Source organism: Varroa destructor, unplaced genomic scaffold, assembly GCF_002443255.2.
Source record: "Varroa destructor unplaced genomic scaffold, Vdes_3.0 BEIS01000004.1, whole genome shotgun sequence".
NCBI classification, from domain to species: Eukaryota; Metazoa; Arthropoda; class Arachnida; order Mesostigmata; family Varroidae; genus Varroa; species Varroa destructor.
In genome coordinates this window covers 30796141-30821775 of record NW_019211457.1, presented here as the reverse complement: position 1 = coordinate 30821775, position 25635 = coordinate 30796141, and the positions used below count along the sequence as shown (strand labels likewise).

General features: G+C 39.1%; 3 protein-coding genes and 1 long non-coding RNA gene across 9 annotated transcripts; 2 read left to right on the top strand and 2 right to left on the bottom strand.

Moving 5' to 3' along the window:
* Positions 1-9545: 9545 nt before the first annotated feature.
* Positions 9546-13860, top strand: LOC111248815 (uncharacterized). Its single transcript, XR_015326840.1, has 2 exons — positions 9546-10396; positions 12480-13860. It is a non-coding gene; the product is annotated as an uncharacterized LOC111248815 (long non-coding RNA).
* 140up (RPII140-upstream gene protein) lies at positions 10968-13292 on the bottom strand. The gene is made up of 4 exons (XM_022801792.2): positions 13121-13292; positions 12632-12780; positions 11842-12043; positions 10968-11694 (listed from the first exon to the last, which is right to left on the bottom strand). The coding sequence occupies exons 1-4, from the start codon at positions 13290-13292 to the stop codon at positions 11501-11503; spliced, it is 717 nt and encodes a 238-aa protein (XP_022657527.1). The 3' UTR covers positions 10968-11500.
* A 1156-nt stretch (positions 13861-15016) lies between the features above and the next one.
* Positions 15017-19266, bottom strand: Dhfr (dihydrofolate reductase). 3 transcript variants are annotated; one of them, XM_022801796.2, is made up of 2 exons: positions 19009-19266; positions 15017-15797 (listed from the first exon to the last, which is right to left on the bottom strand). In XM_022801796.2, the coding sequence occupies exon 2, from the start codon at positions 15783-15785 to the stop codon at positions 15207-15209; it is 579 nt and encodes a 192-aa protein (XP_022657531.1). In that variant the 5' UTR covers positions 15786-15797; positions 19009-19266; the 3' UTR covers positions 15017-15206. The 3 variants fall into 3 exon arrangements, with proteins under 3 accessions (XP_022657531.1, XP_022657530.1, XP_086843820.1); XM_022801795.2 differs by lacking the exon at positions 19009-19266 and adding an exon at positions 18383-19002 and having other exon boundaries at positions 15017-15819; XM_086987694.1 differs by lacking the exon at positions 19009-19266 and adding an exon at positions 18383-19002.
* An 80-nt stretch (positions 19267-19346) lies between these two features.
* On the top strand, positions 19347-25434 carry LOC111248813 (2-aminoethanethiol dioxygenase). Of its 4 annotated transcripts, none has more exons than XR_002672689.2 (4): positions 19360-19738; positions 21295-21497; positions 21861-22733; positions 25198-25434. XR_002672689.2 is itself a non-coding variant. In XM_086987693.1 (3 exons), the coding sequence occupies exons 1-3, from the start codon at positions 19474-19476 to the stop codon at positions 25216-25218; spliced, it is 489 nt and encodes a 162-aa protein (XP_086843819.1). In that variant the 5' UTR covers positions 19347-19473; the 3' UTR covers positions 25219-25434. The 4 variants fall into 4 exon arrangements, 2 of the variants coding, with proteins under 2 accessions (XP_086843819.1, XP_022657528.1); XR_015326839.1 differs by lacking the exon at positions 25198-25434 and adding an exon at positions 23701-24402; XM_086987693.1 differs by lacking the exon at positions 21861-22733 and having other exon boundaries at positions 19347-19738.
* Positions 25435-25635: the final 201 nt, after the last annotated feature.

Here is a 25635-nt window from a genome sequence, read left to right as displayed (position 1 = left end):
GATTCCCTCATCGTGGCTGATCGTGAGCAGCCACGCTAGTCACTGGAACCATCAGGACGACTGCCTGTGCTAAAGAGTTTGCTTGCTTTGTGCCAAATTCATTGGGTAAAAATCACTTCCCATGTGTTTTTCTGCGGGCTCTGCTATTCCTGGAACAACTCGTTGTTTTTTCGCTGGTTCCCCCTGGTCCTATATTTTGCGGGTTTCGTTGCTCTTTATATAGCTGGGCTCTTGCTCGACTTACGTTCAAAATGAACGTTCTAGTGAGAGCAACCTGCCATTGTTGCTTCTGTTAGAGGTTCCGCGCTAAACAAGCTTCTTTTTTCAACCTTACCAGTTCAGTCAAACCCATTCTTCCGTTCTTTTCAGGAGTTGCTTTACCCTAGCGGTCCACCCTTAGCAGAGATACAGAGGTAAAAAATGTCGGAAACATCGCATATGAATTATTGCATGCCCCTTGAATTGCAGAACCGAATACAGTTCCTGATGTATGCTTTTGCATTTTGTTTCACGGAACTATTAAAAATATGCTTCATAAATACGGACGGCCTGCCAATAAGTAACGCTGGGCATGCCTTGAGCAAATGGTAAAAAAACATGCATAATCCATAATGAACGCGCTGCTTGGAACTCCTAAGCCGACGCACACTCATTACAAGCGCCACAACATTATGTTATTTGCCAGTGGCCGAAAACATTTCCGTTCATTTTCATAAACATTTTGGGCTACAGAAAGTATAAACAAATATAATAATGCCAATACATTCGGTATTGCGGTCCTTCAAATAAAAACACATAAGTTGGTTCATCGAAGTTCCAATTTTAATTACGGTTCAAAACAGAACCAATAAGGCCATAAAAGATAATTCACTGTTCGAAGTAAAGCTAAATTTAGTTTATTTATCTTCTCCATAAAGACGTAAGAAGGCACAAGTTGACTAAATGAAATACTTGGTTTGCTTAGCCCTTAAAGAATTGTTTGATCATGTGATTTCAGACTTTTTGCTGCCTAGATGGTAAAGAAACTATCTCTTCGAAAGATTTCCACCACTCGTACAGCGTACGTCTACGTGTACATCTCCCGTTTGCGAGATACCACAGTGTGGTTTTGCGGTTTCCAGTTAGATAGAGTGAGACCACTTCTAATGGCGAATCGCGCTGCGTATTCTTGTGCATTGTACGTACATTACGTGAAAGCTCTGCCATTGTAACCGACTGCTTGCTTATGATCTGGTCTTCAGTGAATCGGTAAATTGGTTGCCGGAGTGGGAGTTCAGGCGCAGGCAATAATTTGCGGCATCCAGCTAGTTCTGCTTGTCCTAGCTAGGCTGCGGTCTTTCGCTACAAACGCTGTCTGACATGAAACAAAGCCGACCAAAGCTGGTTTCTCATTTCAAACTTTTTCCTCCGGCGGAGCCCGCCAACTTACTCTAGTCTACTATAATTATGACATAAGTGTCCTTTGCTCCCAATTTCACTAAATTCTACACTAGGCTCTCCGAAAGGCTTTCGCCTAGGGCTTTCCGAGCCACATTACCGGCCGTTGTATCTCTGTTGCCCACTACGTGTCTGCCGTTTGAATCTTGGTCCAGTTTCCGTTACTGCTCTTGCAACTATTGTAGTACAGAAGAAAGCCTTGTGCAGCGGCATATCTCTACCTTTTCTCTACTCTCAGATGTTCTTTGTTTCTGTTGGGTTGGCTGTAGCTGCCGACTGTTCGGTATCGGTTCAGGCTACTGGTTGGTGGCTAAGACGCTATTTCTTTTGATATAAACAGAAAAGCTTAGCGACAACATTGCCAGCGAGAGACCAGAGTGATAAAACAAAGACTTCACTAGCTTTAGGCAGCAGATGCACCAGCAGGCAGACACGCTTGATACCGCTGCGAAAAGCGAGGGAAGTTGGTCACTCAGGGAGTACGACAAAGTTAAAACAAAATTTTAGGATAAATAGCATAAGTCGTCTAAAGAAAGCCAGCACCAGACGGAGAATTGGAAGGGAAGAGCTGGAGATGAAGAAGTAACTAGGGAGAAAAGGAAACATAAATGAAAAAAAAGAATCGCATTGAGTCGTTTGAGAATACAGAGTAAAAGGGGCGGTCGGTTTTCAGCCAAGTGAAGCACCGGCCATCTATCTCTCTGGATCTGCTTGAGTCGTCTGAAAAGTAAAGATGAGTCAATAAAAAGATAAAGAAGTAGCTCCTGCAGTTTTTGTTTCCCTGTTTTCTTGTCGACTCAACTTTCATATTTTGTCATGCGACTCAATCGTTTCGATAAGTTAGAGATAAAAAAAAACGGTCGAAAAAAATGCTTTTCACGTTTTAACACCATCTCCTTTGGAAAAGAACTTCTTTTACACGGTGGAACATCTAAATTCGGACCTTTTGTTAGGAGTTGTTTTCAAGACTATATCTAAACAAAAATAGATATTTTAACGATTTGCGTGCGCCAAGGTGTCACTTTTAACTTCCACATTTATTCAGTATGACCGCTTCAGTTCGAGATCTGAACTACTAACTAGTCTTTTTCAAAATATTCCTATTGTAACCTACAAATGACTTTTCAATAAGGACCGCACGTCAAGCGGTACTGATCGGAGACCGCTCGTATTGCTCCAATACGGTGTATATAAAGAAATGTTGATTTTGGTGGAGGTTTATCCAGCGTAAAAAGATAAAGTATTAGCTGATCCGAAAAAACAACGCTGATTTTTTACCATGGTGAATTTGCCATAAAAGGCATTGATTGACTAGCGGATTAATGCACGCCCGCTCCCACATATGACCTGTCAAGGTCTGTCTGAAGCTAGGCATCTGAACTTGTATAGCTGATTTCATTTATCCCTAAGCGATCGATCTTGGCACTGCTGCTCAGTATCGCTTTAGGAAGCTGTGGAAACAACGGATTATTTTTTAGATTAGTCCTTTATTTACGTTATCACGCGAAACTCAACCATCGTGAGCTCGCAATAGATAAGCTATGTAATGCATAATGTTTTGAAATAAATATATGCTGATAAACTTAAAAAGCTTTCCACAATGTGATAAAGCAGATACAACAACTTTTGTTCACCAGTTTTAATAGGTGCTAGACCTTACTTTGTCAAGATAATTTAGTTTTTAACTATAGGTCTGATATTGTTTTTCCTCTGGCAGCTTGTACAACAATATATTTTCCTAATAGCTTCTTTAGAATGCACTTCCTTAGAGCCCTGAATAGAATAATTTAGTATATACGTTAGTATGGTAATTTGAATAGCTATAAACGACTAGCCATTGGATATGATGCTGGCAGCATATAGGTAGAACAATAGGGTTCGCACGTATTAAATGGAATTTGTAATTTCCGGCATATGTATACGGATATATTCAATCAGTTTTTAATAGTCCGTAGACTTGCTTGACAAGATAAGAGCTAAACCTCAGCTTTGTATCCTCTGCAACACGAGCCTTTCATTTGTCATTTCAAGTCTCATAATTATATGAAATTAATCACAAAAATTTAATACTTTTTGCTGAGTTGCTACGTCTGGGTGATTCTTCGATTTCCGACTTAGAATGGAGCACTCATAATTGTATGCTACTGCGCCCTTAGTACAAGCCGGCTTTTATTCAAACCTCCTTATTGTAAGGTGCATTTAATAGATGTTCCATATTTTCGAAATATCTAAAGACATTAGCATTTCATTCCACAGCGCTCATACGCCTCAAAGAAATCCTGCTACAACTCGAGCAACATCTGTCTGACCTTAAAAAAAAGGCGTCCTTTTATATCAGTGTGTGTTTGCATATCTCAGTATTACGTTCGCTCATTGGGGGTATCATTATTCCTCAGAAAACATCCTCGCGTCAGCAAGTGAAGGCTAATCAGGGAACAACGGCTGACGTAAAGCCGACGGAGCGACTACGTCGTAATCAGCACGAAATAGCATGGGCTGTTGTGTTCATAGATTAAATAGTATTATTTGGTCAACAAGACTTGCTTAACTTACCTCGACACTAGCCGAAACCGATATGGAGAATATCGTCCTGAACGTGCATCAGCCGTTCTGGTTCTGATGACCACATCAGATAGTGTCGACGATACCGAACACCTATGTAGACAGGAACATAACTGGTAACGCATATCAGCCGCTTGTCAATATGAAAGATCCACAGTTGATGTTAATCTTCTTCCAGTTTGCGCCTTAAGGACAGGCAAGGTCGTGCAATCTTAAGCTACAGTCCAAACTGAGAAGTCAATAGTGCACAGACTGACAGAGCGAAGGTTGTGCAAACAATTCATAAAACAAGTAGATAAAGGAAGCTTTTAGTGATGGAGGCTCGTTTATGTATCCAGCACAGTTGAAGTCACGCTATGGCATCACGTTGGTCACCTAGTATTACGTCCTATATATATATATATATATAGCATTATCATTCGTTCATTTTATCGATGCCGAAATCGGTAACGTGAAGCTTTGAATCATGTCATTTTTGTAGTCGCATATTATTTGTTTTTTCCTCTATTCTGGAGAAAATATATTGCTTCGAGTATCAGGCAGGCTCAGGCGGTAAGCGTTTGAGCCATGGCAGTAAAAATGTACTCCAGCATTGTATGTCATACGTGTCAAATACAAGGACGCGTTTAACGCACAAGTTTCGCGCTCATATATATATATATATATATATATATATATATATGCATGTGTGTTTGTTCAGCCTCTGTACAAGTCAATAAGTTCATTTCTTTCAGTCAACCGTACAAAAGTAATAAAATTTGGATGACCCGCCGTCATCTTGTTGGTACGGCGAATAGCGAGCCCGGGGCAGAAAGATCTGCTCCGCTATTCTATGCCCCGTTTCGATGCTCCAATAACCTGACAGGTTCCGGGCGAAATTCAGTGCAGCTGTATCCGTCAGAGAAGGGGCTACCGGAAAGGAGTCGACACGTGCGCCTCTCGTACATCAAATTGGAAACGGCGATCCGAACTGCCAAACGAACCGAGGTGCCAAGTCCGCCTACCCGAAGCGCAATAGCAAGAAAAGGAAGCACAAAATGTTCATAAGAAGAGAGTAACACATAGACATGGGTCGTCTCTTCGAGATCGAGGAATTGCAAGGGCAGACACTGGCCGTAGCACAAAAGGTGGATATCTAAGGGCGCTTTGCCGACCCTTGTTGCATCTGCTACCTTCGCGTCCTTGGTTTTGCAGTTCCCGTTAGGAATGAAGTTAGTATGTAGACGAAACACCAGACGGACGAAGAGTTGAAGATGAGGAGGAAGCATGCTATAATCTTATACTGTGCGGTGTGGATCAGTAGGGGTTGTATGCAATGCAAGGGACTGACACGTTTCGTTTTGTTGAAAACGGCATCGTAAAATAAGGCAAAGACGCTTCACTTTGTTCAACGGAAGAAATGGCAAACTATGTAGTTAGTAGGAACGCTAACTCCAACAAGACGCTGTGTGTTCTTTAAGCGATGTCCTATTCAGCTATAATACCGGGATAACATGACCTTTCATTTTCCGGCTGAAAAGTGTTTCCAGTCAGTAGAGAATAAATATGGCTACTCTACCGTATTTTACCGACTACGAGGTTTTCAATTTCTCATTGCTCTATTCATATAGTTAGCTGCTGACCCAATCTAAATTGAACAGGCGTTCAATTAAGCTCATCTGCAAAGTATCTCAGCCTTACATTTGAACTCAAATTAGACTAGGTTAGTCCTTTATTTAAATTATATACAATATAGTATCGTTGCATTTGTATGAAAAGTCTCCCCTAGAATGTATTTCCGTAGATTTATAAATAAATACCTTATTGAATCGATAATTACGCTATTGTGGTTTGTGGGAGAATATTTTGTCAGCATCTAAATATGATATTAGCAATACACAGTAATCCCATTCGGACTAACTGTGGTGTTTCAAAGTACATCAAGTCTCTTCAGGGAGCATCGAAATCTTATTATTTCATCGCTTCACACGCTTCGGATTTGTTGTCTCATGCGCAAATCAATGTACGCCCAAAACGAATTAAAGTACATATTATATCCACCGTTACCAGCCTTCTGAATATCTGTTTAGAAATAAGCATAGTACATAGCAAGCCTAATTATTTGAGCACAACAAGTTAACAACGCAGACTTCATTTAGGGCTACTAAGCTCCCCATATCCGTTACGTAGAAAATCGCTAATTATTTCGCTCAGCGTTAGAAAAATTGATTACGCATCGCTCACACGCTGATGTTCTTATTGCTATATGTTAGTTACGTCAAATGAGAGTGCTATTTAATTCTTGACTGACTTCACTCTTAGCAGCTAATACGGCCTTAGGGCTCATATATATGAATAAAGTTCATTTAAGCTGAATTGTTTATTTTTCGAACAGTGCGGTATTGTTTCTTACCTATACGACAGGTGATAGGCATATACTGGAAGGTAGCTGATATAGGAGGGCAAGATAAGAGATGAGCGTTGGAGCACCCGACTCGGTGCATTGTGGGTGAACGTGACATGTATCCAACAGAGAGACGAAGTAAGAGAAAATAAGAGTGAATTGAAACTGAAGTTGGTGACCAAACCAAGGGGGCACAGAAAAGTAGGTTCGAGGTGGAGTCTTGCTACCGCATACAAACAAGCGTTACGCCAGCAAGAAACGCGTGCTTTGAGGAAAAACATTTCACGTACGTGCTCTTTAGGTTCTTTTTGCCGTTCGTTTTTGAGGTATACGCCGGGGCACAAACGAGGGACCAAAAATCTATTGGCTATGGAATAGATAAACTTCCTGAGAATAAGAGCCATCGAAGTTTCATTCAGAAAAGCAAACTACCTTCTATATATATATATATATATATTGTATAGTTCCGGAATCGTTGAGAGTGATCTACGTATGTGCATATATGTGTATATAAATATACGTACTAATGCTTGCCAGTGTATCTCTGTCAACGTTTATATAATTTGCAACATGCGCAAAATGTTTATACATTATTTCTATTTTCGTTAGTCTGGCACAGTACTTGTAAAAAAAAGTTTGGCCCCACCATTGGCCCAAATACTAAGCTTTATCCTTCAACTTCAAACTATATATGAATGACTGGTAATTATTATTCCATTAAGATATTATATATGTGCGGCGTTTTTTTTGTCTGCTCTTATTATCGACATAATTATTGGTATTTATAAAAAACACTTTCGTAAAAGCTTCAAACTATAGATGCCGTTGGTGGCTTTTATTATCGCTCTGACTCCTTGTCATGGTGGAATGAAATTAATCATTTTGCTTTATGACACATGTTGTCTCCGTGTATATGTGCATTGCCGAACTCGAACCAGTGAGACCTAGGATGATTCCATATTTTTGAGCCTAGACGGTAAGGGAGCAGATTCCCGGATTTGACGCTGGTCTTTGTAAGCAACTTTTAATATCGTAAAAATAATATCCGAGTAGTAGGAGAATTATGTGGCTGAGGGTTTGCGCTTTGTTCTCATATACGCTGACCATTGTTTCATTTGAAAAATAATGCTTTACGAGGCATAGACTGGACACAAGAAAAAAACGTGGAGTTTAACCTTAGATCGATATAACTGAATGCTTCAAATAATAATTGTAGTGTTTATTGTTCACTTCTCACGATTTATAGATTGATCACCTTATAGATTACGTCTTGTGTCTCGTACAATGTCCACGGCGTCAACCTTAGTTTTCAACATAAAGGCGTAGCACTAAGTGCTAGCACGGTAATCACTATACACAAACAGGTAGTAGTCTTAACTATGCAATTCATTCAGCATATTCGCATACTATCTAGCGGTTGCAAAAGACTTGGCTAGAAGGCCGCTATTACATCATACCGTTTAATGAGGCCAACCTGCCCGCCAGAGCTTAACCTAGGGGCCTTCTCTGGCCTGTACGTAGTCCTATTCTCACTGACACTAGTTGTAGAGATGTCCTATAAAACGCAGGCCATACAGAGAAACATCGACAACTTGCCCGGCTCTGTAATCTGCCTTCAATGAATCCTCAGTTCGCTCCGGTCAGTTTAATAACAACAAGCCCGATTCATAACGTTGCATGCTAATATGATCAGAACGTATTTGTCGTAACTAGCGTTGTGTACTTAATGGAAAATTTCAGTGTATCATTTATTCGCTCCGCCCATTTGCCATTCGAGCTACGTGACCCTTGCTAGCAGCATTCACGGGTTTACTATACAGTGAAGTCTCTCCATGATGTTGCTAGTCTGATAAGCTAGAAATGATGTTGTGACTGCACAACTATCAAACATAAATTAACGTACCGGTCGTACCACTTGAGTATATTGATCTGGTAACGATTTCTGGGAAACATTAGAATCCACTGAAAACTTAGAAATTTCCTTGTAATGCAATCAACTTCTCTAAACTAACGACCAAATGGTCGCTGGGCAAATGAGAGAACGCTGTAAGAAAATATGAAGTGAATTAGGACACAGACTAAGCATAGGTTATACTTAGCGGCATATATTTAAGTACTACCAGGAGTTTGCCAAAAAATGCTTCATTGTAATCCACTTGCTCAGGCAGTGTATCTGGGAGGCGCACATTTGATGACCTAATAATTGCGTCGATACTATGTAAGTCTTGGCTGTCTATTTGTTTGCATCCCATGCATGCAACATGTGCTTATAGGAAGCCTCATGTAAAATATTTGTTTATATTATTTGAAGAATAGTTAGTTCTTCGATCACCGATCTCGCTGATCGTATCATTCTGTATCCACTCGTTTTGCCTCTTTCTCTAGGTCTGCATACTAGCTGTATTGCTATGCGCAAAGTAAACTATCTGCCGTAGAAGTGAAGCGGCGAAAAGAAATAATGCGGGTGAAGTAAAGGCGAATAGGGCCCTTGGGCACGGTGTCGGGACGCCGCCAGCTGACTTTCTAGACTCGGTCAGCTCCGACTGTTATTCTTGGGAGAAGTGCTGCGTTAGCTATATTTGCTCTTAGCTCTTGTTATCCTGTAGTCCAATATGCGATAGGCAATGCAAGACGGGAAATGGGCTGTGCAGTTCAACGTAATTTCTGTTATACGTGGTTTCACACATAAAAACAATTCATAAAAGCATATAGAGTATTCTGTCTACGAGCAATGAAATTTCTTTATCTAATCAAATCTAGGAAATTGTGTATTAAGCTTAAGTATCAGTAGATTGTTATTGATTATTTATTTATTGATTTATTAGTTACTATTAAAACTCTGGTTAATTTCTTCTTCTTCTTCTCCTTTAGAGATGAATTTACCAGAATGAACATAGGATCTGACCTACCTTCATATACATATATATATGAAATATATATATAATATATATGTATATTTCATACTATATTGGTTTGATCATCATGTTGAAAACATACGAAACTAAAAAGCGATCAGGAAATGAAAACTAACTATTTGTTATATATATATATAACCACGGTATTATAAAATACATGCCCCTGGAGTTTGCTCCCACAAGGCTGTGAAGAGCTGCTGGGTGGTTTGCTGATCAGTTGTATGCGGCTAACCGACCGCCGTAGTACTACCTACTGTGGTATCAACGTTAAATCACATAAAAAATCTGCCTGTGGCGGGCCTCATCGGTTTTAGAATGCACTCATGACGTGTCGCTGTTAACTTCACTTCAGTGAAGCCTAAAAACGACGTCCCGTTGTAGGAGGCGGTACGTGCTATGGCGCAAATGCTTGTCTGTAACGCTTGTAGTCCTTATCCTGGGGATATATCGCGAGTACCGAACAGGTAAACATCTTTGAAACAAAATGTGTGGTATAAATGCCTTTCTGAGACGCGTATGGGAGTGAGGAAGGGGATGAATCAAATCAATAAAAAATGAACTATACAACAGACCTTTTGTTAAGTCTTAAGCCAGAATCTACCCTCCTATACCGTGAATCTACAAACTCAAAAAAAAAAAGCTGGTTGTCTGCTTATAGCATACTTTGCTTATATAACTTGCGTAAAACCGACACTATTTTGTAATTTTGCTAGTACCTCATTTTGTTTCTTTTTTGTATAACTAACTTTCGTAGCTAAAAAAGAGGTCAGTGCTTTTTTGAAGTCTACAGCTCAATTCTTTTCAGACTCTAACTTTCCAGATACTAGCACTTTGAACAAATGTAAATCCCAAAGGACAACTAACAACGAAGCAATAAAATATAACGTCGTGTTTCTATTCATTTGCCAACATCCTTCTAATTCCCAGCCTGTACTAAAACAGCTGAACCCGAGTCAGCGTCAGCCACTTCGGGAAGAGACAGCCCGCTCATCTCGCGGGAATTTCTTCATTCGCCCGAGGGCAGACCTTGACGTCTTTTCTATTTCGCACGTCGACTATTCGCGCAAATAAAGATAAGATGGACCAAAGCATTAACAAGGTACGTGATCGATCTTGTCTTCTAATAGTTCTGCTAGAAAATCTCCGGTTGATTGGGTTGAATCCAAAAGGAATCATTGTGATAGCCAGAACAGTGGAATGAATAGTCATACTTAAGCAGCTAAAAATTTGCGTTCATTTCGTACAGGCGTGTTGGCTACCTGATCGCACTCAAAATGTCGTAAATATATTACGTGATAATAAGGAGCTTGCGTTCGTATGTTGTTTATTATTATTATTACATTTAGTCATAGATTTACCTCTACGTCTGACTACCAGACGTGTTTCAATTTACGGTCATTTTTGAGTTTTCACGCTAGTGTTATTTCGAGTTTGATTCGATTACTTCTTGCAGGTTAAATGTTCCCCACAAAGAACATTTGCTAGGCCATAGTAAGATAGATATATCACAGATGTACAAACGGAGAAACAAAGGAATATTTGAAACTATCTGCAGCATAAACTGTTCGAAAAATTATTTTGTACCGATTTCTGAGAGCGGTAAAGAAAACGGTCACTTTCCTTAAACTAAACAAATTAGTCTTTTCGTAACGGTAACAGGTAACAGACAATTTAAATAAGGCACAAGGCCCCTTTATTGTCTTCAAAATGTTTGTCATTCTTCTATGTTTTCATAGTGCAAAGACATCGCAGTTGCGTCATCATGCCTGAGCATCTATTATATATCGATTAACAATTACAGCTAAAAAGGTTGCAATGGCGTTTCATCGGCAAGGCAATGTACGAAATATATATAACCATTCAGGGCCTTCGTACTAATTCTGACTTTAGTAGCTCTTTCCCAATTTCTTTTAGATATATTCTCATTCAAATTATTTTCGTACGTTAACACAGATCTAACAGCATCAGATTGTCTTACACCTGTTGTTTGCCACTTTTTTTTTATACCACTTCAACTACTTCCGCCACTACTGCTTGCTTACTCTAAAATCATGAAATTTATATTTGAATTTTTTCATACGATGGAACTTCGTTTGCAAAGACACTATTCGATGATATAACTTTTATGAATTTCATCAGCTCGGTGCATCTAGCTTGGTTCAGCTGCTTGCACTTGAGCGTAGTAGCATCATATCAACAGCGATCAAACTTTAGTAGCTTCTTCTCGCTCCTCCTTGAGCACTTTGGCAGCAATTCTGTTTAGCTCTTGTCGAGCCTCCTCATCCCAAATGTTAACATAATACTTGTAGTAGTCGTAGCGGGCCTCGGCTAGCGACACGTTGAGTATCCTGGTCGCGCAGAAACATATGGTACCACCAATTGTTCCAAACACCATTCCTGTGTGTTCGTAAAAACAACAAAAAACAGGTAACTAGACAATACAATAAGAATGTTACTATACTAAAAATTGCAGCAGTTGCATAATACGACTAGGACCTTTAATAGTAAAACTAATTCGCCAACAACAAACTGTGATCAGCTCACCTAATATAGTTCCAAACCACATTCCCCTCAGACCGAGGTGACTCCTGTAGATTGCTGCCGTAAGTCCTCCGGCTAGGACATGCTCGAAAATGCCGAATTTTTCCCTATACACGGAACCTGATATGACACCGAGCATGTAGATCCCCGAAAAAAGGCTCGTTCGCCAAGCCATCTTTAACCCTCCTCGGGTAGCTTGCACAAACTGGTCAAAATGAGATACGAACATGGTAACATTGATACGTCGGATATCAGGAACACAAATACATGAAACATGTAATGAAGCTTTTCTCTTCTGTATACGTATGATACTATATGAACGATTCACACGTTGTGACAAGCAGTGTAGTGCAAGACCAATAATATTACATATCCATACATTAAATTGTAATGTTTATTCAACATTGCATTTTTTTGGAGTAAAATGTCTGTACGCGAAACTTCATCCGGCTTGGTAGTAAAAGAGCTGATCACCTGATACAACAATGAACTCACCACTTAAATGTGATTCTGTTCTAAGTAGCTAACTTTATACATTTTCAAACAGTAGTGCTTTGCCTCTTACGTATTTAAACATGCATAAGTAGCACAGATTGGTATTAATACGACTTACTAATCTGTGTACCATTCTATCGTTGCAGGTGAAATAATTACCGTTATAAACCAAATCTAGAGATCAGAGTTGAGTGCTGGCGTAGAAGTATCACTCATTTTTGGTGGTCATAGTCAATTGACACAATAGAAACCTTCAGTCTATCCCATTGCGTTAATCGATGTCGCGTCATGTTTATACCTGCTGATCCAGGAGTTTGCGCTGGTAATCTTTGCCGTCGAAGAATTTGTTGTGGTTATTCTGTCTGACAAAATTTTCTCTGGCTTGCTTTGCATAATTCAAACCTCCAGTAAGGAATCCCATTAAACCACTTAGCGAAGATGTCGTTACTGAAAAAGAGAATAGCAGCGAAAGGCCTTTTTTACAATAGTTTTTTTTTTGTGAACTATATTATTCGCTACACTACAATCTTCAAAAGCTGGGTCCACTTGTAATACATGCTCTGCATCATCTATGGCAAGGTCAATTTAAAAGTCAAAATGCCAAGATCGTTCACCTTTTATTTTAGCAACTGGAGTTCGAGCTCGCGGGTGACAAGAGATTACTGAACGTGAACTAATCATATTCCATGCTAAGATGCAAGGTACTTAATTACCTAAGTATGAAGACGAATTTTATCAATCAATGCAACCGAAGTACGAAGATCGGCGTAAAAAAACGCTGGCTTACCTACTATATTCAGCTCTGGTGATAGTCGGCCATGGTTCCAGGAGTACATCTGACACAATCTGGACCAGCCAGTTTCGTCGAAGCGGCCGAGTCCTGGAACCTTGTGCTTTAAGAGTTTAATATCGTGATCGATTTCGGAGACTACACCGTGTGGTTTGCTGAAGTTCGTCATTGTACAGAACCGAATAAGTGCTCACTTTTGTAGGACAAAAATTCAGGTAAAACCTCAGGCAATGGGATCCCGGTTCCACCAAACAATGACAAGGTTTTCGGTAAAATAGAGGCGAAAGTTCAAGGAAACTTATGTTGTGTAAACAAACTTTTGTTTGTATATTATGCACTGGGCATAAGGCTCTATAATGCAAACGGGCCGTCGGAACGGCTGATGTCAGCTAGTTGAGACTTGCTAGTACTTCCACAATTCTTCTGATTTGCGTTGAGACAAAGCCTCACTTCTGGTAAGATGCTCCGAGTCACAGTCACTTCGGAACAGATTGAACCAGCCAAGACTAATCAGGTTCGTACTGTTGTTTAAACTTTGTCTAGGAAACGCAAAATTGGTGGATAGATTAATCCTTCTGTCTTTTTCCTACTGTCACGTTGTCTTAGTTGTTGACCATGAGACCGTATCCGAGCCAGGCAAGGAGCCAAAAAGCAAAGATGGCGGGTACTGATAGCGGCACCAAAAGAGCGTAGTACAGGGCGTCCTCGCTCATCGAACACGTAAACGCAAGTGGTTCTGGAACGTAAGGACGTATAACGTAATTAAAATGAAAATAAGTAACATGTATCCTTCCTTAAAACTCTAGAAATTCAGCAACGACAATGGCAGGGTTAACAGTGGTGTGCTAACCCGCTTCAATTCGAAAGGCTTGATAATCTGTTGCACACTATACAACAAGACATTAGAGGTAAAGAAAACACACTCGTTTCTATATCTGTAGAAAAGTAGATATACTCAAGAATTATATATGATTAAGATTAAGATTTCTGTCATATGGTCAAGTAGCTTAAATGCTATGACTGCATTTTTATAATAAAATTAGAGTTTTCAAAATTTCTTGAGCAGTTTCTCCTAGCTGAAGGTTTCAACTGACTTAAGCGACTGAAGCCTCATAAAATCGTTATGTTAAATATACATAATACTTTTTATCTATGCAAATATTGTTACAATGGATTTTCTTTCGTCGCTATAAAAATGCGATTTAATTAGAATTACTTTCACACCACAACAAAACAACACTGACAAAATCCTAATGCATTTAGAATTTCTAAGTCACTTGACAGGCTTGAACAACTGTGACCATAGGGTGAGGGAGAAGTCCTCTCTAATTGTTTAGTGGCTCGACATAGGCGATTTACTAACACTTTTATTTAGTGATAAGTTTAAGTAGCAACCCTATATCTGGATGAAAACCCTATGATGGTAAGGTTTCTGAGATGCCATTTGAGATCTTAAATATTATTACCTGCTCAGTTATCGTTCTTCATATTATGAGCCAGCATTTCTTATTCGTCGTACGCGGTCTGACTGCACTAACCGTCCGCAATATAATCAGACACAAAATGTAACTTACATTATTAGTAAAGCCAAACATTTCACTAGAAAAAGGCTAACAAAATTATCATTATTTGCCCTTCCGCGAAAATAGTATGTTTTTGTCTATAGTAAAAACGATATCAGAATACAACATTTGATTAAGAAAAGGGTGACGACTTAGTTTCTTTAGTTCCAAAATATTTGCTGTAACATTTCAAGTAATAATTGCTTGCGATCAACATATTTCGGCTAGAATATACGCTGTGATAACTTGCGCAAATAAACACATTTTGTCACGCTATTTACGAACGAATCCACTGCGTATGCTATAATACTTGGAAAAATAAGCATAAAAGTTCATCACGTAGTTTATTAAAGTCAGCCCTTGCAGATATAATTACAATCTCAGTAAATGCAAAATTTATCAATTAAAGAAGACAATTTTACGTCTTCTGTCTAACGTCTCGCTTTCTCAGACAACTCGTATACCGACATCCGCGTCCGTGAATAAACTCGAAACCTTATGTTACTTCTCGGAAACGTCCACTATTGGGGAATTTTCTTGAGAACTCGATACTTGTAGCGAATGCCATTTTCTTCCTGTTCTTCGTTCGTTACAGCGGGATCTTCAATATCGGTGAATTTCCTTGTGTCTATATTAAGGAACGTATCACATTCGAATTGGCCTAACACTTCTGTGAGATAGACGGTGTCCATGGCCGGATGTCGCATAGCATCAACGTAAACCTGAGTGCCTCCAATGACAAAGATGCGTTCCACACGACTTTGCCCCTTACAGCAGCCCGTACCGGCAATCTCCAAAGCTTCATCAAATGATTTTGCCACTTTTACACCCTCGGGTACCGACTCCTGACAAAGGCCACTGCTGATAACAATGTTGATTCTACGTGGTAAGGGCCTTCGATTTTCCGGAATACTTTCCCAGGTTCGGCGACCCATGACAACTGCGTTACATTTGTCTGGGTCCGTTGTGTTGGTTGTGACTCGAGCAAAGTGCTTCATTTCGTTTGGTAGGCTTCGGCCCCAGGGCAGACTGCCTTTGTTACCAATACCCTTCGAGGCTTTGCAGACGGCCACTATTGCGCACAATGGAGGAACAGCCATTATGAAAGGATCCTGCAAACATGGAGCAAAATGCCTTGAACAAGCGATTTTTTATTAGAGCGTTATACTGCACTCATTTTTGAAGAACACAATGGATGAACCGGTCAGTACTCTAAAGGAATACAGCAAGACAAACCGGATTGAATGATCTTTTTTCCTTCGGGTTTCTAATCCTTAGCTAGATTTTATTAAAGGCACTCAATACAAGCAAATTTCCTCAAGCATCTAGTCAACATCTTTGTTTAGTTTAAAGTGAGTAGCGAGACCGATGGCGGCGGTGGTTTATGTTCTTAATTTTCCATTTTAACTCGTTTTCGGTACGTGAATGGGTAAACACATGCCGCATAGTGAGACTTCAACGAGGAACTTTCGTCTGTTTCATAATATAAAGAAGCACCGGCGTATTTTCGTAGCAGTCAAATGTTTTTCATACAGCTTGGCTGATCCACGTGTTACGTACAGTGGCATTCCATGAAAATGCAACGTCACGCATGGTTACTTGAGCTATCTAACTAACTGTAGTGGCAAGAAATAATACGGTTAATTAGCTTGTATTGGTTTGCCCGTGCAGGCAGCTATCTACTGCCTACATATTATATTAGACTGCCCTCTTCTCGCAGCGTTTCATACATTTGTAACCACAGTACGGTTACGTAACGCATCCAGTTGATACTGCTGGTGAAACGCTGTAATCATTATTAAAGAATAGACAAATATGAAATACTGAGTGAAGGCAAGGAACGCGATGTATTTCTGTTGCCTTAGACCTAATCGCATGTATATATATATATATATATATATATTTCGCCTTTAATCGATTAATTAGCACAATTACTACACATCATTCGCCTGATGTACGAACATCCTCTATTATACTATTACTATTATAGGGCTTTGTCAACTTAGACATGCGATTAGGTATATATATATATATATATATATATATGCTTCAACACGCCATAGGCAATAAGTGAGCAAACATTTTTAGCATAAGAAAATATCGTATTTAGCTATTATAATTTCAGGCTCAACATTTACGCAAGATGCCTGTATCAGTAGGATCATAATTTACGCAATAACTTACGATTATTATTCTTAATGTTAAAATGCATAAGTAATGTCCGGTTATTTCGTCTGGTCTTTATTACTACCACTCCGCCATTCTGTCTATCTCTACATACAACTCCTCTATAAGCACCCTTCTTCCTCTACAGATCCGTTCGAAGTTCGTTGTGCGTTGAACGAAAGCGAGTTCAAAATCGAAATATGCATTATATATTCCGAAAAATTCGCGTTCTCAATAACAACTTTGTTTTGACTTTACTGAAATCAAAGACTAACGAGGCCACCCTATGTATTTGTGCCAGATGGCTCCTTGAACCTGAAGGGTGCACCCTACCTCGGGCGGTGGTTTTGCCTGAAAACTTTTTTTAAAGAAAGGCGACAGGCAAACGTCTCGTGAACTGATCACAAAGATACAAACGCTCGATTACCATTAGGCACTTTGACCCTGTTGGATTTCATTAAACATTGAGGGTTTGGTGTTCGATAAACTTGGCTAAAAGCATTACGGCATTTCAACTATTTTTAGCGTCTTCTTTAACAACAGCGTAGTAGACTTAATAACAGACGGCTACATAGACTTGTTACGAGACATGCGACAAGCGGTGTACCGACTTCCATTATGATGTGGAGAAAAGAAATGTTGGAATTGGAAGATTCCCCTAAGCTCAGAGTTACGCGGATGTTTATTTGAGACAGACTAGCATTAGTTAAAAAAAGTTTTCGACACTACTATAAATTTTCTAACGGATCACGATAAAAAATTGGCTGACAAATAGAGTTATGAAAAGAGTATCGTACAGCACAATCGGGATGCATATAACATCAATCTTTAATAACAGTAATGTGAACTAAACAATGAATTTTTATTAGCTAAAGTGACAGACATTATCTGCATGTTAACTCAGTATTGTTATTCTCATCTCTATCCTTCCAAAAATGACTCAGAGAGTTAACACAACTACGGTAAGCCCAAAAAATTACTTGTTTTTTTCCTAACTGGCCTAAGTATATCATGTTTGTTACAAGTACTAAATACAATTACGAAGCCCCTAGATACTATTTCGGTAATTAATATTCATTATAACTAAATGAAAAAAAATTGACAGTGAATTATTTTTGTTCCTCTTCATATGCGTCTTCTTGGATGTTTGGTCAAAATTGATTTTGGTAAATAAATACCTAAACGAGTTAAGCCAACAAAAACTACAGCGTTTTGAAGAACTGATATTACACAGCGTATTCATTACATTGTCTTTTAATTCAACACCCACTTTTTTAGTATCGACATCGACATACTAAGTTCTTCATTGAAACCTATAACTAAGTTCATATTTCAATTAAAAAAACTAGACCGTTTGCTACAGCCCACATCCTATCTGAGGAACTGTTACATCGGTTCGCTTTTAATTGGCATCGTGCATCGGCCCTAAAAAGTTCTAACAGCTAGAAACTTGTTTCACACACAAAGCACACCACTCATTTTTAAAGGTTTTTAAGTATATATATACATGAAAATGATTCCATTCACTTACCAATGAAATTAAGTAGCACCTTAAAGTTGCCGACGACGAAGACACCTACTGTGCTCTCTAAAAAGGTTCACAATACATTATCCCTTCTACGCTAAGGCTCTGACTAGTATTCGTTGAGGTTAGAGCGTGAAACCATTGCTACCAACTACTTTTTTTTTTGAAGTACGAAAAAACGATAACCTGTGCGCTTTATCGACAGTCACCCCGGGAGCTCTCGAGTCTCGTAAAACGCACAATGATCGTCGCCGTATTTCAACACATCAATGGCGGCGTTGGCGTCCTCGACCAGGGGAAGTTTTCTTAAACGTAGACAAACACATACATATTACCCCGTCTGCTATCCAGGATAATGAGCTATGTTCAGTTTTTAGAATCCACGCGGCAACAGCATAGGCCGCCAGACAGGCAGCCATCCGGCAGCTAAAGCCTGGCAACTGCGCGAAGCCGGTTGCGGTAGTCGCAGCCATAATTAAAAAATATGTGCGCAGACAATACCATCGGTCCACGTATCTGCGATGAAAAGGTTACCTTCCACGCGAAGGACACGAATGGTCAAATTGCATGAACTAACCTGCTTCGAGCTGCTCGTCTGTACACGTTAGATTATCTATCACCGCCGAACTTACTTCTCACGAGAATATCCTGTGTGACGATTTTCAACGCTTGCTTGTATTCGTATTATCCTTTTGTTAAACAGTAGCGTGTCTGTGTCGATTTCTATGCCACCACAGACACTACGAGAACACTGTGTGACTGTTGTATCCCTTTTTGATGCTAGTGGCACCTTTATCACTGCTATGAGACCGAGGTCTCATTCGTAGCCTTCGTAGATGTTAAAAGAAACAGCGCCGCTAACGACGGCTAGATGGAATAAGGTACCTGACTTTGAGCAAGTCACGTACAATTGGCCCGATCACATTTTACTGAGCAAAATTATTCCTTTAGGTGGTTATAGGGCCCTTACGGGCAACACTTAAATAAGCGCAAGATACAAACATACGATTCGAGGACCTAGCAACGAAAGTCGTGGGCTAGGTAGGGTTGTGAGTGGGTTCAACTGCGAGTCAAAATACCGCTTCTAGTCATCAGTCATGTCATCCCTGATCCACCGAATAATTCGCCAGGCTAGAATTGCCTTCTTGAATCGGTCATGCAACGAACTAGAAGTGACCGCCCTGCACAAGTTGGTCTCCCAACTGACGGCCGAAGACGTGGGCATCGGTGAGGCTACATTTCGCCGTCATCGGCACTACGAGGCGCCAGTATTGTACATAAACGTTTTCGACAATGAAGATTTCGCAGTGACAATTTTTGTGCTCAAACAGGGTTGTCGAATCCCGCTTCATAACCATCCAGGTAGGTGCCAGAGGTCTTTTCCGCAACTCTGCTCAATTCCTCACCAATCTCTGCGCTGTCTTCGTCTCCTAAAGGCAACTGTAAGATCTATAAAACGCTGAATAGATATGTTAACTAAAGCAAACGTGTTGTAAGGAAAAGGGATTATATAAATGTGAGTTTGCGGAGAAAACGTGATCTATTACGGGTCACTGTTGTTGGCTAGTATTAGCTGTTTGCATAATGGTGCAGTGGCAACATGTTTATGATAATCTTGAAAACATTTAATGTTATAGTATAGGTAGATCGAGTATAGGTAGACGCACTGTCCTGCGGGATGATCAAATTAGCCGTTTGAGCAGCTATGTCTTATGGCAGTAGTATTGGCCGCAAAAGCCAAAATGCTTAGGCTAGTAATAGCTCAGGCAGTAATAACATGCAATGAACATTCCGCATGTATTTACAGTGTTTACAATAGATAATATTTTTAAAGGAAATTCTGTCGACTCTACACCGTACATATATGAACCCACCACAACGATATGAGTTTCGTTCGATAATTTTTCGCCGAAATGCAAATTGAGCAGTTGTACTGAGAACTTATTCAGCTACTGAAACGAACATTTACTGCAACTGAGTTTAAGGTATTACATAGAAAAGGACTAAATCGTATTGAAAGCACAAATAGCTTATTCATGGGTTTTTAAAATCTATTTTACTATTGTCTAGTAGGGAGATCGACATAAAAGCCAATGGCAGATAACATTCTCATGAACAATAATGTTCAGATTTTTTTATATATATATCAATTTCTATACCTCTATAATGGAAATTTTTACTTTTGTCTTTTTCGGTTTTTATAAACCGTTATTTTGGTGAACAAAAAAGCCGTACTGATTTATTATGGTCCATATAATATTGACGAAAACGTTTGCTAACGTATATACGTATATTATACCATTAGTACTGTTTGTCTAAAAAAGGACTGATCGGTAAAATAAGTGAACAAGAATCCCGTATTTTCTTCATAGGTGCAGCATTGTGGGGTGTAAGTAGTTTTTCTTATATTTTCTTTGTACATTTAATTTTCACAATTTGCTTTGTCGTCTATTCATAAACAGTGAACTCACTTTTCTACGAAACATCACAACAGACAATAACCGTGAGACAGTCAAGTTTGCTTCTTCGTTATTGCCGATACTTACAGAAGTCAAAAATTATCGAACAAAAACGGAAGTTGATACAATTGGAATCTCTTCTAGGACAAATTTTTCCCAGTTAACAAGATCCTGAACTAGGAACCTACTATGCGATTAATAGAACGCACCATGTTGAGCTTCTCTAAACAGCTTCATGAACATCTATTTGTTTTTAGTTTTTGTTTTTTTTGTTAATTCATATCATATTCTGCTTTCATAGCGTGCTTTACTCTAATCAGATAATTACGTATCATCTTTTTCGTAAAAACGTTTTTGTTCGAAGTTGCTATTAGGTTAAGCATTGTGTGAGTTAGACTCCAGTTAAACACAGTGTTTTCATCAAAAGAAAGCAAACATATTTTTTCATATCATTTCCAGGAATGACGGGTATTTTAAAAGTACTCCACGGTACGGTTCGTATCGAGTCATTTTCGCCGACGTCAGCACCTCAACGCAGTGCATTTTCCTATATCTTTGGCCGGGGTCGTGGAGGCGTGCAGGCCGTTCGACACGAGCCTATTATTGTGTCACCTCGCGATGAACCATGCAGGCTCTCGCCTAACAAAGGCAACATACACGAGGTATTTATACAAAGCTTTGTTTTCAATTTTTGTTTCTCCAAAGTTAATTAATTTTGTATTCTGCAAGTTGTTTATGATGTTATATGCAATAATACAGTTATAGTTGCACAGAATGATAACATTACATTATCTATTATTAAATGTCATTTCCAATTTCGTATTCGAATTGACCATTTGTTTATATTAGTTTCGTAGTATACATTGTTATCAGTTGCTCTTTGTTGTAGATATAAAAAGAGTTCATATTCATTTACTGTTACTGAGTGAAATATTTTGCCTATATCGTAACAAGCTATTAATAATATTAAAAATAAGAATAGTTATATTAATTATGGTCTCCATTAAAAAAAATCATACCACTAGGTTAGAGCCGACCAAGGCGGTCCGGTAGCGTTTCTCGATGTCTTGTCTCCACCGTATGACAGCGGATCGAGGGATTGCACCTATTATGCCCTCTCCAGTACCGCGTCGCCTACCAGCGATGGCGAGCGGTGTTTCCTGCAAGAAGTCCCAACCCCCAATGACTTTTGGTGTGACACCTTCCCGTACGAGGGGCCGCGTCTCGGTAGCTCAAATGATGACGAGGTAGAAAACTAGCAGCAGAAGTAATTACTCCAGCAAATTCGACCCGCCCACATACTTATTATTAATACCGCAATATCTGGTAGGTGCGCAGTGGACCACGAATGTATCTCACCTTGGCCTTGACCACTTCTGTTTCGATTTACTAATGGACTTTCGATTGTTTACGCTAAAATGAACGCACTGCACGTTAACAGTCAGTTCTACGTACGATCAGCTGTGCTCAGTTTGTGTGGAACCCTGTGTTTCCTACTGAGGCAGGGTGGGTTTGATGCGTTCTATACATGCAAAATGTGTGCAGGAACGGCCAGAAGACGCGAGGCTCTCGCCTCATGGGATGTTCTCTAATGCCCGTGGTAATAACTATGAAGATGCGCCGTAAAATGACTGCGTCTAAGATTTGAGCAAAGTCAGGACCGCAACGAAAAGGCGTTCTTGTCACGAAGGCAAGTCTTGTGTTTGAACGACGCCTTGCTGAAAGGCGTCTTATGGACGGTAAACGGCTAGGTAAGCCAATTTCAAACTCGAATTTTCGAAGCAGCTGGAAAATATTGCGAAGCGATGTAAGTCGCTCGGAGAAGATCAATTTTCGGTACCCAATTACGGCCACGGGGTGTCACGGAACAAAACAACAGGACGGGAATCTACGGCAGGGTGAGTGAGAGCACCGCATTAAAAAGTGGTTACGATAATTATGTCGAAGATGATGCTGAGGACTATAACCTGGCTGATCTTACTGCACAATTTTATAGTAGTCGCTGCAACAAGCAAACCCCAACTCAATTAGGGACGTTTTTGTCCAATCCGCTGAGAACGCGCGCTTAGAGCGAAATCAGAAGTGCCAGCTTATCGGTATATTTCTTCCATAATAAGCTCTCTCATGTGAACCTTGGCCCCTGGGTAGTCTTCTGGGTTAAAATATTGATGCTATCCAGTAATGAACTTCTCGTCGGTAATGGTCCATTTTGGTCCAAATTGTCTTTTAATGAGAATTTTATAAAGAGTAAATTGTCGTACACCTAAGTGATGTATTTCTTTATCTGCAGATAATTTTTTCTCACCAAACACGCACACGTAACCTCGGACATACACAAGAGTAACACTAAATGCCACCGCGAAATTTACTTGGGTTTGCACCGTTTTGCTGAGATGAAACGAAAGAATTGTCAATAAATGACAGGTCGTGATGGCGAAATGAATAATATACTGAGTGCGGAAGTTATCTGTTAAAATTCGAGTTTTTAGAAAGTTTACTACTCTATTAATAATTATTACTATTGTAAATCCAAAAGCGTTATCTGAAATTGATTCAGCATATGCGCAACAAAACAAAACATAGATAAATTGTAGATAGGTTTATCTCACCGCTCTGTGAAACAATTTTTTCTTTGCTAAATCTAGCAATCACAGTTATGATTGTTAATGACCCTGTGCAAAATTTCCAAGCTAAGCAAAAGGCTACCAATGGGAAAATGTTTTGTTTTTCACTTAGACGGTGTCGATTTAATTAAAATTGTTCGTAGTTTGCAAACCGCTTCGTTCATTTCTTCTTTTCTTAAGTTATTAGTTATCGTCCCGTGATAAAAAAAAAACAAGTTACTCTTTCATTAATCTTTTTTAGAATACGTACACATTATGTACGAGCAAGAAAAGAGAACGACAAAGCGATTCATCGTGAAGTTTGAAGATTTCGCTCCTCATGTTTCATGTCTCGCTTGGCTTGAAAAACAATTTGAACAAATATGAAGCATGCATGAGTGTAAGCCTTTCCCAATGTTTTTGTGTCTCACGAAGATGGTAGGTTGTTTCGAATCTGTTATGTGTTCTGCCACGTACCACTGTAAATTAGACTGAGCTAAAGTGCTGGTATCAGCTCGAAATGGAATTACTAGAAAGTTTGACGATAGCGTTTTCTGTCCCGACATAAGGTTATAGAAAAAGGTAATGATTTTTACCATGTACCCTGGTGGGTAGACGAGAGCATATATTAACATATTGTGCATTTCGTGATTAAATCTGTGTAAAAGGTGCTTGTTGGAATTGAGAAGAAACACTGCTAGTTGCTTATCATCATTCTAATAATATCATTATGATCTTTGCTTTAAAGCGGAAATGAATGAATATTAATGCAAATAAGAGTTTTGTGTGGCAACAGAACATGAAAAAGCAGGCTGTGATACGAATGAATGCGTGCGTCGTAATAAAATAATAATAAATATGAACAATAATGATGGAAAAAGACAAATATTATTAAGAGTAATAAAAAAAAAACGCATAAACCGGTAAATAAAAAAAAGTACACGAAAATATTTGTATTCAAAAAGAGATTTTTTTTTTCAAATTTTTCTTTGTTTAAAAATAAAATTCCTTTTTTTGTCACATGTTTAATTCAAAAATATTGCTAAGTGAGTTGATTGATTAGCTCATGTGAGACCCAATATTGGTATTCCATAAATGTTGTATACTAGACCAAACCAGAGCGTAAACTTATTTAGGGTACTTCTCCACATGTTAAATGCATCTTTGTGGCACTCAGTAACGTTTATTTCAGGAAAATTACAACTCGACTCTCAGAAGCGAAAAATAATCGTCCCTAGTAGATACTAGTTCACTTTTATCGCTGAACCGCTCTTTAAAAAAAGACACTGTCTGAAGCATTTAATATATAAAGTAGTCATTGAGAGGAGACCATTTGCGAACGCGGCAGTTATTGAAGTTTTTCGAATTAGTTTTTTTCCATTGTTCTCTTGAAAAAAAATCGATATGCGCTAAACTTCGCTATTTTTCTGAAACAAGACTGTTGCCTTCATCACTTCTGCCCTCTTCGCATATGACGGATCTTTCAGGCAGAAAACAAGTTAATATTGTAATTGCCTGAAACTCCTCTACTAAAATGAAATACTCGACTGGGATTACGTCGGGCATATCTAAAAATAGACTCCTTCTGCTTAACATCCTCTTTTTCATAGCAGATTGCAGCTTCGATCATTTCTAACTGAGCTCAGAATTTTTGAACAGAAATGTGTGTAGCAGGATCCAGCTTGCATCAGAGATTACAACTTTATGCCTAAGTTGTTGACGTTTTTATCTGACTAATGCAATATCGATCTCAATTCAGGACCATAACCAGGCTTACTGAGATCTGTCGGTGCACAAGGACCTAAGTTCATTCCTACCAATTCTACTAAACAAACCAAAAGACGCAACTGACGTCCAGTACTATGTGGCTCCAGTTAGAAGAATATGAGAGCGAATGCTAACTCAATCCCCTGTGCAGTTAATGTGGAAAAAAGTGTAATTAAAGAAAACATGATAAAATAAAAATCCGTATTTATTGCCTATATAAATAAAACAAGCCAATTTTTTCAGTTGCAGCTAATGTGGACCTCTGTAGGCTCTATTTCTTAGAAATCTTGAATTTACATATAATAGGTATGTAGAAGTTCGTGTTAGTAGCTCGCATGGTAGGACTCGTTCCCGAATTAAAATTTTATTTCGTTGTTGAAATACGTCGTTAGTTATTCTAGAGAGAATACGTTTTGGCTAGTTGATAATA

Coding starts and splice junctions, on each gene's coding strand:
- LOC111248813 (XM_022801793.2), top strand. CDS start 19,474: ATGTCATCCCTGATCCACCGAATAATTCGCCAGGCTAGAATTGCCTTC. Junction 19,739..21,294: donor CCCGCTTCATAACCATCCAG/GTAGGTGCCAGA, acceptor TATCATTTCCAG/GAATGACGGGTATTTTAAAA. Junction 21,498..21,860: donor ACAAAGGCAACATACACGAG/GTATTTATACAA, acceptor TCATACCACTAG/GTTAGAGCCGACCAAGGCGG.
- 140up (XM_022801792.2), bottom strand. CDS start 13,292: ATGACGAACTTCAGCAAACCACACGGTGTAGTCTCCGAAATCGATCAC. Junction 12,781..13,120: donor ACCAGAGCTGAATATAGTAG/GTAAGCCAGCGT, acceptor TCTCTTTTTCAG/TAACGACATCTTCGCTAAGT. Junction 12,044..12,631: donor GCAAACTCCTGGATCAGCAG/GTATAAACATGA, acceptor CATTTTGACCAG/TTTGTGCAAGCTACCCGAGG.
- Dhfr (XM_022801796.2), bottom strand. CDS start 15,785: ATGGCTGTTCCTCCATTGTGCGCAATAGTGGCCGTCTGCAAAGCCTCG.